Source organism: Merops nubicus, unplaced genomic scaffold (genome assembly GCF_000691845.1).
Source record: "Merops nubicus isolate BGI_N331 unplaced genomic scaffold, ASM69184v1 scaffold21428, whole genome shotgun sequence".
In the NCBI taxonomy this organism is placed as follows: domain Eukaryota; kingdom Metazoa; phylum Chordata; class Aves; order Coraciiformes; family Meropidae; genus Merops; species Merops nubicus.
The window spans coordinates 12,770-28,671 of NW_008623946.1; the positions used below are offsets into that span (position 1 = coordinate 12,770).

The 15,902-nt window shown below is 43.9% G+C and overlaps 1 protein-coding gene across 2 annotated transcripts; it reads left to right on the forward strand.

Moving 5' to 3' along the window:
* Positions 1-4,909: 4,909 nt before the first annotated feature.
* CNOT6L (CCR4-NOT transcription complex, subunit 6-like) lies at positions 4,910-11,891 on the forward strand. Of its 2 annotated transcripts, none has more exons than XM_008945255.1 (11): positions 4,910-5,021; positions 5,353-5,539; positions 5,916-6,001; positions 6,462-6,584; positions 7,339-7,407; positions 7,606-7,763; positions 8,547-8,701; positions 9,170-9,336; positions 10,234-10,458; positions 11,132-11,334; positions 11,679-11,891. In XM_008945255.1, exons 1-11 carry the CDS (start codon positions 4,910-4,912, stop codon positions 11,889-11,891), a joined length of 1,698 nt encoding a protein of 565 aa, XP_008943503.1. The 2 variants fall into 2 exon arrangements, with proteins under 2 accessions (XP_008943503.1, XP_008943504.1); XM_008945256.1 differs by having other exon boundaries at positions 6,462-6,551; positions 9,170-9,321.
* The last annotated feature ends 4,011 nt before the right edge of the window (positions 11,892-15,902 follow it).

Sequence of the window (15,902 nt, forward strand, 5' to 3'; positions counted from 1 at the left end):
TTAGATACTATATATATACACTCCCCCATATCCCAAGTGGTTTACCTTAAGGTAACAGATAGAAACATATCCTAGCATTAGCAGTTTTGCTTTAAAACCTCTTAACATAGCCTAAACAATCACCTTATTGTCTTGATCCTCATCCCCCCAAAAACACTCTTAAGTTTTGCATTTGTGGGTATTTTATTTTCTCGAGGCTGAAATGGGGAGAGTTGTGTTGTACAGTCACAAACACAGAGCATAAGAATTGCAGGCCAGTAGCTTTTCCCTGCCTCCCTTTGCAGCCCTCTAGCCCTGCTGACGGAGCCCCAGATGAGAGGGCTGGGCTTCCAGCGCTCACTGACACGTGCTGCGCACACACACACACACACACACACACGCACACGCTCCGGCCTCGTCAGCCAGCAGGATTTTTAATTCCTGGGAGGGATCACCGTCTGGAAGCGGATGGACAGTAAGCTGTTACCATGCAGAGGAAGGAGGAATGATTCAGAGCCGGCTGCTGGATAATTTTCAAACTGCTTTGGTAGTTTGACTCATCTATATACAGAGACTGAAAAAAATAATAAATCACAAAGAATGTCACCCCGCTAGAGGCAAGGATTTTGAGTTGTGCCAACACATCCACAAACATAGGGCTGAAGTGAGATGAAGTTGCAGCTCTTTTCAATTTGCCTGCTTGTTAGGAGCAGACAATTCATCTGTGCATTGAGATATGAAAGAACCTGGACATAACAACATGTTATAGACTCTAATTTAAGAAACACAGCTTCTAACCTCTCTAGGGAAGGGACTGGTCATTATTTTTGAACTGACTTCAGAGTTCTCCTGCAACATACATGCCAAATTATCCAGACAGCTTTGAGCAGGCTTTCCTTTCCTGCTGCACATAGGTTAATCCTTCTGCTTGGTGGGGGATGTTTGCCTTCAAAAGAAAAGATCTGACTTCTTTAGAAACAATAGCAATGCAGCTGCTGTCCCATCACAACCCAGAGGCAGTTACTTGGATGTGTCTGCATGTGCTGTGGAACAGAGGAGGTGCTCTATCTTCACAGCTGCTGTTCATTCCCCCCACCCACAAAAAAAAAAAAAAAACACCACTAGGAGATAAGAAATGTCTTAATTAGCATAGCATCCTTTATTTCCTCTTGTTGTGTTGATGCAATTTGTACGGCTCCCTTCAGCTCCCTAAGAAAAAAATCATTTTATATTTCATACTGTTACCTATATCCTCCTTATATTCTCCACCCCTGTATAACTCAAGAAGGTCTAGAGAGTTAAGTACAGTAGAGCAGTGTTCTTCGGTGTGATTACCTGAGTGGCTGAAGCTCCAAATGTGCAGAAGCTCCTGTTGTTTCTTGCCCCAGAAAACCCACATCTTCAGAGTAAAAGCATGTGGTGCAGCCTGGTACCTCAAAGCTTTCTTCTTCAGACCCTCCACACCTTCAGTACTGCTACATTATTCCTTTTCTTGGCTTTAATTGATAGTCAGCATGTCTCAACCACAAAAGCTTGCAAATACAACAGCCTGTAAAAGCAAAAGTGTAAGAAGAGGCAACCACAGGCCCACTGCTTTCAACGCTCCCAAACTGAGCAACCTCCCTGGAGCCCTTTTTATGCACAGCTGGGCTAGAGCCACTGAGGTTCACCTGGGACCTTATTTGGGCTTTCAGCTGAGTAACCCTGTGGTGCCTGTCATCTCTAAGCTTATGAGGATGGACTTGTAGCCAGAGAGTTAGTGCCTAAGCTTTACTAACACACTGGCATTCTCATATCGAGGTTTTCTTTAATTTACACAATATCAGGGGCATACTATTTCAGGTTATATGACTAGATTTGTAGTGGGGAGCGAGTTTTAGTAGCTTCACAAGTTTTCCAAGGGCACTCTTTAGTAGGAAAGCCAGCAACAATTTTCTCTTTGGTCCTGCTTGAAAAGCAAAGGAATCCGAGTGCACGTATCCTGCTCACATTAACTCTATGTAACACTTCTGTGAGCTGAATTTTAGCATTTTAGCAAAGGCCTTGCTTGTATCTGCAGGCTGCAAATCTGCAGCAGCTCAAGCCAACCTAAATCAGTGCTACTTCAGTTCCCACATCCCTGGCCAGGTCTTCCTGCTTTCTTCCTTGTGACAGCACTGATACGTGTCTGATTTGGGGGTTAACTGATTCATGGAACTCGGTGCAGCTCCCTGAAGACCAAACAAAAATATGTTGAGTTTGGTTTAGTTCCAGGACAAGCAGAGGGGGAGATGGGAATGATAGGAGTTGGGAACCCAAGCAGAATTCACTTTTGCCTCAAAAAAATACATGTGGTGGCTTTCAAGTCTTGCTCAGTGTTGTTTTTATGCAGAAGAAAAAAGAGATATATTTCATTTAGGTTTGTTTTCTCTTTTCTGTAACTGTGGAAATGACACTGATGGTCGTTTGACTCACTGCTATTTCAAAATAATATTAAAATGACTAACCTCTGAGAAATGTGTTTGTCATTTGACTCGCCATTCAGGGCTCATTTCATTGGAGGGCCTCTGACTGCTGCAAATGGCTCTAAATTGGCAGAGCACTTCTCATAATGAGCAATATTTCAACATAATTTAATTGGGTTCCCTGCCAAGGAGGAAGCTGTAATCCCCAAGTTTTGTGGTGGTGTCCCCTGGTCAGTGGTCATCTCTTGGCCTGCGGGCAGGTATGGACGAGTACGGGGTGACTCAGATGGTCTGACACTGAGGGATTTAACAGCTTCATCACCAGCCCCTGGGGGATTTGTCCAAATTCTGCCCCGTTGAGAAGCTGCTGGGCTCTGGCCCTGGGAACGGCCAGCGGCACTCTGGTTTCCAGCAAGGCTGCTCAGCAGCTGGAGGAGACCATTGCTGCTTCAACACTTTGAATGGACATGTGTGAACAGCGAAGTTTGAGATGTCCTAGCTCCAGATGTGGCAGAAGTATGGGTTGGTATAATATACAACAGATTAAAAAGCAAAATGAAGACCCATCCTGGGTCAGTTCCAATGTTTGATGATTAAGACTTAAAAAAACTCCCTTCCACCCTAAGCAATTGTTTGTTGGTGTTCCACCACCCAGCTTTTAGGTTTCTACCTTCTAATCTGCAGTGTGCCTTGGCAGATGAAATATTGCCAGGTAACGAAATCTCATTTTTCTGTTAAAGGATCACTGCAGGTGACTCTGTGACAGGACTGATCCCAGCACTCGGGTCTTGGCAGGGATTCACAGCTCTGCCGGGTGTCTATGGTCCCACCCAGGGGTCTAGGAAAATCCAGGGAGAGCCATGTCAAAGCTTGCTGGAGTGTGGGTTAGTTTCGTATGCGTCTAAGGGCAAGGATGCCTGGGAGAAAAGGTGAAATAGGGCTCTTGTGGCTCTCGGCAGGGACTCTGAGGACTAACCTGTTTGTGGGGTTGTTCCCTGCTTCTGCACTTGAACAGTGGAGATAAATCCAGCAAAACCCAGGCACTGGAGATGTAGCACTCCCAAAGCATAGCCTGTACTTCTGATTGTGTTGGGAAGCACTGTTCCCGATTTTAGGGTTCTGAAACGAGATTCAGAGGACTTCAGGTCTAATCCCATGTCCTTAAATAATCTGTTTCATTCATGGCCCCAAACTGTATTGCTGCAACTGAGCAGCGTGAGCGCAGAATCCTCTTACCCTGTAGCTTTCCTCACCGTATGACTTCACCTGCAAATAGAAGGTGGCTATAATTAGACATGGGGCTCACATCTGCCCTGCAATTCCAACAGGGAGCCTGAATTCAGCCTGACTGGAATTTCCTTGGGCCTTCGTCGGGGAAGGAAGACCTCTGCTACCCTAAACCTGTAACTGAGAACCTTTGCAGGGGACAAGAGCCTCACAGCAATTGCAGCCAGTTGTATGTATGAGGGAAAAAAAATTGCATCCTGTAGCAGCAAAACCAGCTGCTTTGGATTTGTATGAAATCAAGGTCTGTGGATCTTGTGTGTCTGGGGAGGAAAAGAGCAGCAGACAGCAAATTCAGCTAACCTTAAGTTTTGAAAGCAAACAATGCCTCTTCCCCCTGACTCTTTCTCAGCACAATGATATGGGGAGGTACAGAGGGAAACTTCTCCCTATGTCATCTGGAAAGCATGTTTTTTGAACGGGACATCAGAGCTCTCTTCTGGCAATCTGGAAAATGAGCCTGGTTGAGTTTGTATGTGCTCACCCTTAAAATGTGAGAGCATCTGATAGCAAAGTCTTGGACTGGGCTGAAGCTCTTTGTGCCCCACAACAGCTAAAGACGATTTTACCTGAGCTCTTTTGATGTCTCCTGGGCCATTAGCAGTAAAAAGGAGTGGAGAGATTAAGCAGGAAAGAGAGATAGTTAACCAAAAGCCTGAGCTAATTGCCCTTCAAACTGAAATTTCCAACCTTGTGCAAGTGGCCCGTGAAAGTGGGGCTTTGAATGTTGGAAATAATTGCTGTAAAAGCAAAGAGAAGGGCCTTCCCTCCAGTCCTTGGTTCCCTGGGGAAACGAGGAGGGAGCAATCTGTGTGCTTTCACCACCAACAGCAAAACGCTGTCGTCTTGTCTGCTGCAAATAACTCAGTGGTGACGTGGGTCACGCTTCAGTCTGGGGGAGAAACTTGGAAATCCAGCAAGTCTGTGGAGGGGTGGTACATGGTGGCACTAGGGATGACTGTGGAGAGCCCAGCTTTGGAGGAAGAAGTGTCCTTTTCCATTGTGGGCAAAACTCTGAGCACCTGCTTAGCTCCACACGCTGGGAGCGGTTGGGCTGACGTCGGCGTAACGTTGATCGTGCACAAACTCCAGGACACGTGGTTTTTCAGGGTGCCAGTGGGGAAGGTAATCTCCTGGCAGCCTGGACATGGAGAAATTATGTCAACTGCTAACGGCTGTGCTGGTCTTTCAGACTAACAGGGATGCCAAAGGAAAAATATGATCCTCCGGATCCTCGCAGAATTTACACCATCATGTCAGCAGAAGAGGTAGCCAATGGGAAGAAGTCGCACTGGGCTGAATTAGAGATCTCGGGTGAGTTGATTTGGGTTTGACTTTTGGTGGCCCAGGCTCGCACTAGATGTTTTCAGACAGGGGGTTGTGTTGTGAGAACAGATTTTCCGAGCTGTGGGAGGAGGGGTGACTGACTTACCAGCTTCCCTTTGGGCCTGGCCAGCTCATGTTCAGCCCAGTTTATTTAAAACACAAACTCAGGTTGGACATCAGGTTTTGAGTAGCATGTCTGCTTCCCTAAAACTGTACCTCTGTTGCTGTCCTTTTAATGGGGAGGGTCAGATTATGATTTAAATCTGCCCATAGAGTACAAACCTGACTGAAGAGGTGCTTCTTTGCTTTTCTTTTTTAGGTAGAGTGCGGAGCTTAAGTACGTCCCTTTGGTCGCTGACGCACTTGACCGCTCTACACCTCAATGACAATAATCTCACGCGCATTCCACCTGATATTGCCAAGCTTCATAATCTGGTTTACCTGGATCTGTCATCCAACAAACTCAGAAGTTTACCAGCAGAACTAGGAAACATGGTATCTCTCAGGTGAGAGAAATTATTCTGGTTAACTTGTCCAAAATCTGTATTCTGGGATTTGGGCCGAGAATTTTATTTGACTTTCTATTTTTGTATTCAAAATAATTCTGAAAAATTCCCTCTGAAACATCCTTTGAGACTTGGTGATTGCCTGCTGTAAACTCTCCTTGATTTAATTTTGTGGTTTGGGGGTTTTGTAGCTTTTTTCTTTTCCTGATGAAAAGTATTTTGGTAGTGCTTTGAAATAGGAACATGGGCATATCTTTCCACAATATAAAAAAATTCAGGGTGAAAAGTATCTTCTTTGAAGGTGAGCGGCACATAGCGTGTCAAGAGTTTTCTTCTGAAGTGATCCTCATCAAAAGTGTTTTTGCATTTGCTGCAGGGAATTGCTTTTAAACAACAATCTGTTACGGGTTTTGCCTTATGAACTTGGACGGCTCTTCCAGCTACAAACCCTAGGTTTGAAAGGTGAGTGAGTTCTTCATAGTGAAACATTCCTAGGATTTCTCTAGAATTACCGAGGGGGTTGGGCTCAAAAGCTTTGTGCATTACCTCAACATTTTCTGACTTTTTATTTGAGATATTATGCTTGTAGCATAAATCACCAGCAGGTTTGGAAAACAATGCTTGCCTTTTTAAAAATGCTCTTAAACTTCCTTAAGACCATTTCAGATCGGTAGCTAGGTAAATAAACCCTTTAACCTACTCTATTATTAATTGAGATGAGTTGGAGGAAGGAAGAAACTCTGTGTGTGCTGGTGATTTCTATAGCATCTGTTACTGTGATATTCTACAGTTCCAAGTGAAGCAACCTAAATATCTTCTGAGTCAATCTGTCTGTTCTCATTATGGGAGATTTTATTTTGTTGGAAAGCCTTAAGAAAGTCAGGCAGCTAATCACCCCGTTGTTGTTCTGTGCTGTTGGCAGGCAATCCTTTATCACAAGATATTCTCAGCCTCTACCAAGATCCAGATGGAACTCGAAAGCTACTGAACTACATGCTTGACAATCTAGCAGGTGACAGCCCTACAGACCTGGTGGACAGAAGCAGTTTAGAAGCATGCATTGCTGGCAGTGTTTGTTGCTCAACAAGAAGCTGAACCGATGTAGGGAGAGTATTCTCCAACTGCATTTGCAGTATTGTCAGGTGGTTCCAGTCGTATGCACAAACACACAGTGAAAGAGGTTGCTGTATATTGTTTAAGCTTTTCTTGTGTTATAGCAAATTGTTCCCACCATTCTATTTGAAACCCTTTGATTACCAACAAAGTGCAAGGTCTCCCTCACTGAAGCCATTTTGATACTTTCCACTAGACATTACAATCCAGAATGTCACATTTTGATCTACAGATACCAAAGTGATTAAGAACATCTGCTACCTGACTTAAATCCTGCTTCGTGGTTCTGTAACTGAGCTTTCTGGTTTGCCACTTGTTAAACCACGGCATGAACGATGGATGTAGGGTGAGGTGCTTGGAGAAGGGAAGTATAGGATGGCTGAACTGCTACCAGATCTAGCCCTCCTTCTTCAAAAAAGATGTTCAAGGTGCAGGAGCGGTTTTAGCAGCACTTCTGAATTTGAAAGCAAGAGACCAAAATCATCATGAATCTTACAGCTAACAAGTTTGTTCTGACTATAGGTAGCCCTCTAAATGCTTTTTGCCTCCCATGGAGCGCAAAAACACTTCGGGAGTTGAGGCTGCAAACCACAGTATGGAACATTATTGTCCAGCCATTATTTTGACTTAGAAATTGTAACTGGTAAATATAAACTCTGAATTAATTGCTGGTTTATTTTCTTTAGTTCATCCAGAGCAGCTGCCTCCAAGGCCATGGATTACTTTAAAAGAACGAGACCAAATTCTGCCCTCAGGTAAATCTGTGATTCTTTTCCCTGTGCTCACACAAGGGTGCACCCGTGGAGTGTCTGGTATTGCAGTCAGTTTAATGCCCTCTATTGTTGCCTTTGGTAAAGTGCAAGAGGCAGCATTTCTTCAGGCTCCACATCCGGTGGCTCTTCTTTGTTGTCTTCAGAGGTTAATAATTTTTCCCTTTCTTTCTTTCTTTCCAGCTTCCTTCACAGTTATGTGTTACAATGTGTTGTGTGATAAATACGCCACCCGGCAGCTCTACGGCTACTGCCCGTCTTGGGCACTCAACTGGGAGTACAGAAAAAAGGGAATCATGGAAGAAATTGTCAACTGTGATGCAGATATCATTAGTCTTCAGGTAACTGGGAAAAGAACCGTGGTTTTCATCAGAACAGAAAACATGAACTTCCACTTTTTGAATGCAGTGTTCCCTTGCAAACACCGTACTCTCCTGCTTGCTAACAAAATTTGGGGTTTACAAGCTGTGTGCTCAGCACCTTCTTTACATGCTGGCTTGTGTTTCATGAAATGAGATAGATAGAGTGAAGAGGATAACATTAGCTGAATTAGTAGGTAATTTACATTGGAAGATCTGGGTCTTTTCTTCCTCAGATAAGCATCCTAAATGTTCTCGTGGGTATATGGGGAGAGTGTAGAATGCTGTACCCCAGATGCCGCTGTTCCTAGTCCTTTCCTGCATGGGGCAGATGTTAAAGTCCCAAAAATACTCTCCCTGGCAAACAAGGGGACTCTTATAGTCAATGTTGAACTCATTATTTGTCATTGGTACCTGTCTCCTGCTGTGATATTATAAATTCATAGACGATATTTAGGATTGTTGAACACTTCTGCCTTTAAACTGATCTTTCGGTGTCTGAGCAAGTTCTGGTGAGTAAAAGTTTTACACAGGAAGAGAGTAGTTAACTTGGTCTGAAAAGCTCACAAGATTAAATGCTGAAAAATTTGGAAGCCAAATCTTACTATGAAGAAAATGCATCGTTACAGAACAGTGAGAGACAGACCCTTGTGCAAAAGCACTCTGGAGATTATTTAATCTCAAGATTATTTCATCTGCCACACGGCAGCAGGAGGATGGGTTTACTTGACTGTCTTAGCCTGAGGTCTTTGTGTTCCATTCCAGGAAGTGGAAACAGAGCAATACTTCACCCTTTTTCTGCCAGCCTTGAAAGAACGAGGATACGACGGGTTCTTTTCTCCAAAGTCACGTGCCAAAATCATGTCCGAGCAGGAGAAAAAGCATGTGGATGGCTGTGCAATATTCTTCAAAACTGAAAAGTAAGGGGGTTGTACCACAGCAAGTGTCCCTCTGAATATTCCCTTGGAACAGTTTTCAGGAGTTAGAATGGCAGTTTTGCAAAGCCTTCGCTACCTTTCAGAGTTTTCACTGCTTCCAAGCACAAAAGTAGGGCTTTCAGGTCATGTATCAAAACAACTCAGCTGGTTTGGGATAGCAAAAGTTTGTGAGAACAGATATTTTTCAGACCTTTAAAATAAGAACAAGGGTCTGTAGAGAAGTGGTTATTATGCTGTGGTGCTCACAGATGCCACAGTTTTCTTTCCAATTTATTTTCTAAATCTTTCTAATCTTCTTAGAGCATAAAACAAACAACAAAAAACACCCTTTCAGTAGGTACCTTCAATTTGACTGGAAGTGAGGCATTTTAGGGCATCAGGAGACTGGAGTGTGGATGGAAACGGTGTCTTTTCACGTAGCTGCACATCACAGGCTCTTTGCTCCCTCAGGTTTACACTGGTGCAGAAGCACACAGTGGAGTTCAACCAGGTGGCCATGGCTAACTCTGAAGGTTCTGAAGCTATGCTGAACAGAGTGATGACGAAGGACAACATCGGAGTTGCCGTGGTGCTAGAGGTGCACAAAGAATTATTTGGAACAAGTGAGTATGACTGGGGCTCTCCTGTTGATTATTCAGTTCCACCCAAAGGTGTGAGCTATTCCTAGATACTGCAGTTCCCTAGAATACTACTGCTGGTGGTGGTACCCAAACACTCTCAGATGAGCCAATGCTGTTCACTGTACTCCTCTGAGAAACAATAGCTGAGCTGCCTGGCTGGGGCAGGGTGGAGATGACATCATTTCCTAGTCTGCCTGTACTCGCAGCATTTAGCTTTCTCCTTCTGAACTTCTGTCCCAGCTTACTTATTCTGTTAAATCCTTCTGGGAGAACAGACCTTTTCCAAGGTCAGCGAGTTACATGCACATGCTCTTACCAGTAACTGTCAGTAATGCTCACCTTCTATTTTTAACTCTCTTTTTTCTTCCCCCTTGATTGAATCCTTCCATCCTCCCCCCGTGATTATATGACAGTGCTAATGTACTGATGTGGAAGAAGATTATCAGGTATCTTTTCATGCCACTTGATTGACTGACTGTCACATTTTCATTAAGTTTGAGCAGATGTGGTAGACAATTTCAACATACTTCAGATTGCCACCCTGCTCTGTCTGGCGTGGCTGTTTTTTGATGGCTTGCTGCCAGTGTACACTGCAAAGGAGCAGTGTCTCAATTGCAGGACTGGAAGGAGCTGCCTGTGACTTTCTGCCCTATCTTTCAGAATACTGTTTCTGAGATAAATAGACATTTCATCCCGTAATAATATGTCAGTGCTGCTGATGTGAAAAGGAGCAGTGGTTTGGGTGATGCCTTTTTGCCAGCCACCAAAGTACAACCACGTGCTGCTGTGTCTGACTTGGGAGTCCTTTTTAGCTACACCCTGAATGTTAATGGGGGAATCTGCTGTATTCATACAACTGGCCTTGCACTGATAAAAATGTATGTATTTATCCAGGTATGAAATCACTTCATGTGGACAAGCAGCTGCTTATTGTGGCCAATGCCCACATGCACTGGGACCCTGAATACTCAGACGTGAAACTCGTTCAGACTATGATGTTTGTCTCAGAACTGAAAAACATCCTTGAGAAAGCCTCCAGCAGGCCAGGCAGCCCGGCGGCAGATCCTAACTCTATCCCTCTGGTGCTGTGTGCAGATCTCAATTCATTGCCTGATTCAGGTAAGACTGGTTTGGGCTTCATTTGTAACTTACCTTTTAGGAATCCTCTTTTCCTCTGAGGGCGATGGGGTGGTTTGCACTTCCCCAGGGTAGGTTTGGATGAAACCTTTTTAGGAATGTCCATTTTTCAAAATCTGTCTGAAGAGAACACAAGTCCTCCAGTTGACTAAACTGCTTTTTGTGGTCACCCATATGCTCCAGAAAAATTGGTTGCGCCTGCGGAGATGTACAAAAACATAAACAGGTCTTAAATAAGTCATTAAATAAATACCCATGCTTTGAGCAGCAATAATAAGTGGGAAGGACATGAGGTGGTGGTGGAACACTAAAGCTTTCTAAGGAGATGGGTTTGCTTCAGTAGTTACAACGTTTGGTACCATAATATCAGGACAAAAGCTGCCTCTCTAGCACCCCATCACACACATGCTATGGTACAGGTACTGTGGGGTTTACCCTGAAAAAACGGTGTCAGAACCACTGGCGAGCCCCCGTTCTGCACTGTGCGCCAGAAGGGTGTGTACGGCTCAAAGGTGGCCGAGGCGGCCGCCACGTAGATCCCCCTTGGACGGAAAGCTCTTTTCTAATCTCATGGGGTATCTTGTTGGTGTCTGGGTTTTTAACTCCGAGGCTGATGTTCCCCAAGTGTTCCCTGAACCCTTTCCTTTGCAAACAGGCGTAGTGGAATACTTAAGCAACGGCATAGTGGCCGACAACCACAAGGACTTCAAGGAGTTGCGTTATAACGAGTGTCTCATGAACTTCAGTGGCAGCGGGAAAAACGGGGCTTCTGAAGGAAGGATCACGCATGGCTTCCAGCTCAAGAGCGCCTATGAAAACAACTTGATGCCTTACACCAATTACACTTTTGATTTCAAAGTAAGCAGCAATTTTTTTGGAAATGGCAGACGTTGGCCTGGTCTCCCCAGGATGCTGTCTTAATTTTCTGACTGTTGGCAGTCTCTCCCTCTGCTCCTGTAAGCACTTCACACTGGTTCCTACACTCGCTGGACGCTTTTCCTACCTTGATTTGCTGGCACTTTTTTAAGTTCCTGACCTGGCTCAGGCCAGTGACTTAAGGAGAAGGGAGGCGTGCCGGCGGCGTGCCAACAGCCGAACGCCTCGCGCGGTTCTCGTGCCGCGCACCGCAGCCAGGAGCCGGTCGAGCTGCGGTTGCCCGAAGCGAGGTCTGTTCTCACTGTCGTGTTTTTCTTTCTCTCTAGGGTGTGATTGACTACATTTTCTATTCCAACACTCACATGAACGTGCTTGGTGTCCTGGGGCCTTTGGACCCTCAGTGGCTGGGTGACAACAACATCACTGGGTGTCCACACCCTCACATCCCTTCTGACCACTTCTCACTGTTAACACAACTAGAACTCCATCCACCACTCCTGCCTCTTGTCAACGGTGTGCACTTGCCTAGCCGGAGGTAGTGGAGCCCTGCCCCTCTGAGGGCACGGACCTGTTGTTACGGACCTGTACAGTTGTAAATCAAAGTATATAGGAGTGAAGTATGGCCAACCTTAAGCTGCTTCTTCAAGCTCCTTTCCTTATGTGTTTGATATGAGATTTTGCACATTTTCGGTGCATATTGGTATCATTTGGCACTAGGGCTGGAACCAAAGTATTATTCCCTTTCCAGGTTTTTAATTTATTTTTTTATTGTTGTTTTTTTAAGCTGATATGATTTTTTTTTTTTCAGTAGGAAGCTGCACTTAGAAACAAAATGAGATTAAAAACTTGCTTATGACCGTGTTTCAGGATAATGCTTTTTTCCCAAACAGGGCAAAATGAGCCAACCTATTAGGCGAAAGAAGAACAGAAATAGAAATGCTTGTTTGGTAGAAAGAATATTAGAAATACCATTTGTTTTAACCCAAAACGGAGACTGAACTCTGCACCCAAAATAAATTTTGCACATGAGTGAAGCACTTAATACCTGACTATAAGTGATTAGTAGTGTGGCCCTGCCCCTCATCTAACTAATATCTAAAAACCAAAGACAGCTTAGTACCTGTGATAAAATTTGAGGTCTGAATCCTCCTGACATAATTTCATTGGTGAAGCAGGACTTAGGGAAGAAATAGCACTTGAAGCCAGCCGGTCACCTTTGGGTTCTGGGTGGATAAAAAAGCGGCAAATTCATCCTAGGTTCCCTTTTCCAAAGCTGCACTGCAAAGATGGGAAACTTGGGATTGACTTCTTAAGCGCAGGGTACAGGAAGAAGCCGCTGGAAACGACCTGTCTCCAAAGGGCAGGAGGAGTAGCTGTCAGCGTGCTTGTTTTATAGCCGTAGTCATTCCTTGGATTATCTTTCCTGACCCTAGTTGCCAAATAGCCATCACACTTTTTAAATAAACTTTCTTTTCTGTTGTCAGTCAGGGTTGACTTAAAAAGCTGCTGGTTCATTCCCAACTGTTAACGCTCTTTGGCTGTGTCAGAAATAATTTTTCCTTTTTTTTTTTTTCTTCTCCTTTTTATGCTCTAGGTGGCCAGTTCAAAACCTTGTGCCTCAAGAGGCGTTAAACATAATGCAATTTTCTGAAAGAAATTGGTTGGCTGCTTAATGTTTTTAAAAAAAAAAAAGGCACAGTGATAGGAAAAGGTTGTGTCTGTGTTTTTAAGTTTTTCTTTATTCTGCTTTTTTGCTGCTATAAGATTTTCTTGAATTTATATTTTAAACTTTTCATGCACTTTACTGTTTCTAGTCTCAAAATGTGATATTTTTAATAAATGAAAAAATTTTCAATTATGTGAATGAAATTTTTAAACGGATTGATAGCCTATATTTATGTCTCATTCGTATACTTCAAAAAGGTCAAATTTAAATTGTGAAATTAGTTTTAAATACGAAGGAGCCATCTTCTGTCTTGTAAAACTGCTAAGGATGTTCCTCTACACTTTAATTAAACATTTCCTCTGTGGTTTTATACATAGGAAATTTTCCATATGGAGGGGGGGAAATACATCAATTTGACCAAGAGTAGAAACTATTCCCTGACTCCTACTGGGGGTCGGGGAGGGGGCAGTGTGGGACAGGACGCCAAAAGTGGGTTTAAGGAAACGACAACTCCCTTGTAAAAGAAGTGCCTAAAAAATGGAGGCGTCACCTATTGTCAACTATAAATTGGAAGCAATTGTAGCTGGGTGAAATTCCTGTACAGCACCAAAAAAAAACGCCAAACCACCACAAAAAGCTCTTTCTAAAGATGGGTTTTCCTCTAGGTGCAGGTATCTCTTTTTTAATATACCTCAGCGTTTCCCCACCTGGCTGTGACAGAGGAATTGCAAAAGTGATTGGAGCCTATAGTACTGGAAAGTAGAATAGCATGAAAAACTTAATTTTGTGGACATTACCTTTCTATAATCAGCTACTGTATCTTTTTTGGAGGGGGGGTACTCTGCTCCGGAGATGTGCACTAAAAAACCCTTCTCCTCCTTTTCCTACACGCATAGTAACTAGCAACGTGAGCAGTGTTTCCTACCATACTTCACTCCCAATATTTTTTGAGTTGTTTGTATAAAATGGAAGATTAAAATTTGCCTACGATTGTATATGAACTGCAGAGGAGCCCATTTATTAATAAAATGAAAAACCAACAGCAACATTTTGTAACGTCGGGGTGGGAGAGGATGGGGATGAAAAAAAAAAAAAAACCAACAAACTCAAACCCTGACAAACCTTGTAAACTGCTTCAGTTTGACTTTCCTTTGGTTCCTATCCCACTGGAGTATCCCGTTGCAGGAAGGTGTTCCATTGGATTTTCTCTGCTGCCCAACACGCTTCCGTACGTCCATTGCGCTGGGCGGTTTTTAACCAAAACGAGCTCTTTTAACACGTTGCACAAAACCTCTGGATTTATAAAAAGACAAACCAAGAAATGAGTGTTGTCTGTGTTTCGGTCAATGCACGTAACCGTGGATGTGTTTACTCGCCTTTCACTGTCTGGCTCCCTCCCCATTTTCCTTCTGTTTTGTTTCCCTTCCCAGCAGGAACAGTAAGGGTATTGTGCTTTTTTTTCCCAGCCTCTCTCCATAGCATTTCTCTGCTCTAGGAACAGGCAGCGGCCAGATGGCAACGCTGACTTTCTCTTGAGTCTTGGAAGCCACTGGTGGGGTGCTTTTAGGTGGAGAGGGAGTAATACGAAGCACATAATCCCTAAGCAGAGGTGGATGGGGAACCATCACTTCTCTGCATCCCTGCCCCTCAGTTCCCAGCACATTGCAGTTTCCTCACAGCCAATTCCTGGGAAAAAAACAAAGCTCTAAGCCCTTTACTGCTCCTCACTGGCTTGGTTTGCTTCTAAAAACATGGTGCCTGGTGTCTTAACTTCTAAGCAACAGCACTGCCTAAAGCAACCAGAGAAAAAAAAATCCAACACCCTTCTACAAGCAACTTTTTAAAATTCAATACGGTAAATCTGTTAGATATGGGGTTTTGTGTGTGTGTGTGTATATATATATATATAAAAAAGAGAATCTTGTACAATGCAGCTGAATATTTTTGTTTCCTTCTTTCAATGTAAGGAGCGTGAGCATTTGTGCACCACACGCTGAAGCCAGGTGTGCTGGCACAGTGGGGTCTGGGACCAGCTTTGCCTCCTGTTTGCCGCCTTAAAAGCTTTTGTCATCCCTTTCTAGCATTTGTTGAGAAAATACTTCATTTTAGCAGTAAACTTTCCTTGCCTGTTGGAAACCACTCCTCTTTAGTCTACAGAAACATTCAGAAAAGGTCTACATAGACCAAATTCCTCACTGTTTCTGTGTTTTATAGACTAGAAAGCTAAAATTTTTTGATTCTCAATCTTTTCAGAAGCACTTGCCACTGATGTAACACAGCTTTCAAAACCATACCCTGATCTCCAGGGTTGGGGCAATGCTGCGAGTGGCTGACCGTCGCCCACCTTGCTGGCTTTGCCACAGAGAGCCCTAAATCCACCTTCACATCCTCAAGCACTTTACAAAGGCGGTGAGCATCCTCAGCTCCCACTTAATCCCAAATATTGGGCTTTCGGAGACTGGCTTTCTGCACCCAGCTTGTGAGACATTTGGTCTAAATTGTGAGTGAGATTTCAAGACCTCAGAGGTTTATATCACTTTTTTTCTCCAGGGTTGGTTATGTTCAGGCAGCGAGGAGGGAGCTGAAAAGGCCTGCTGAAATTCTCTGTGAATTTAGAAGATGGGTTGAGGGAACACTTTTAAGGATTCCTAGCCCAGGAGCGCAGTATTCACACCTTCTTGGTAGGGAGCAGGAGCCAGAAGGAGCTGCTGGTCCTTATCTGAAAACCAGATTTAAACACAACAGCACAACACCGGTTACTTCATTTCTACAATGCATTTTCAGCTTCTAGCATCAGACCCCTTTTTTGGCATGGAACTTGGCACAGCAGGGTGGATCTAAGGCATAATTGAAATGTAAGGAAGGACCCTCTCCCTGTCGTAGG

Coding starts and splice junctions, on each gene's coding strand:
- CNOT6L (XM_008945255.1), top strand. CDS start 4,910: ATGCCAAAGGAAAAATATGATCCTCCGGATCCTCGCAGAATTTACACC. Junction 5,540..5,915: donor GGAAACATGGTATCTCTCAG/GTGAGAGAAATT, acceptor CATTTGCTGCAG/GGAATTGCTTTTAAACAACA. Junction 8,702..9,169: donor ATATTCTTCAAAACTGAAAA/GTAAGGGGGTTG, acceptor TTGCTCCCTCAG/GTTTACACTGGTGCAGAAGC.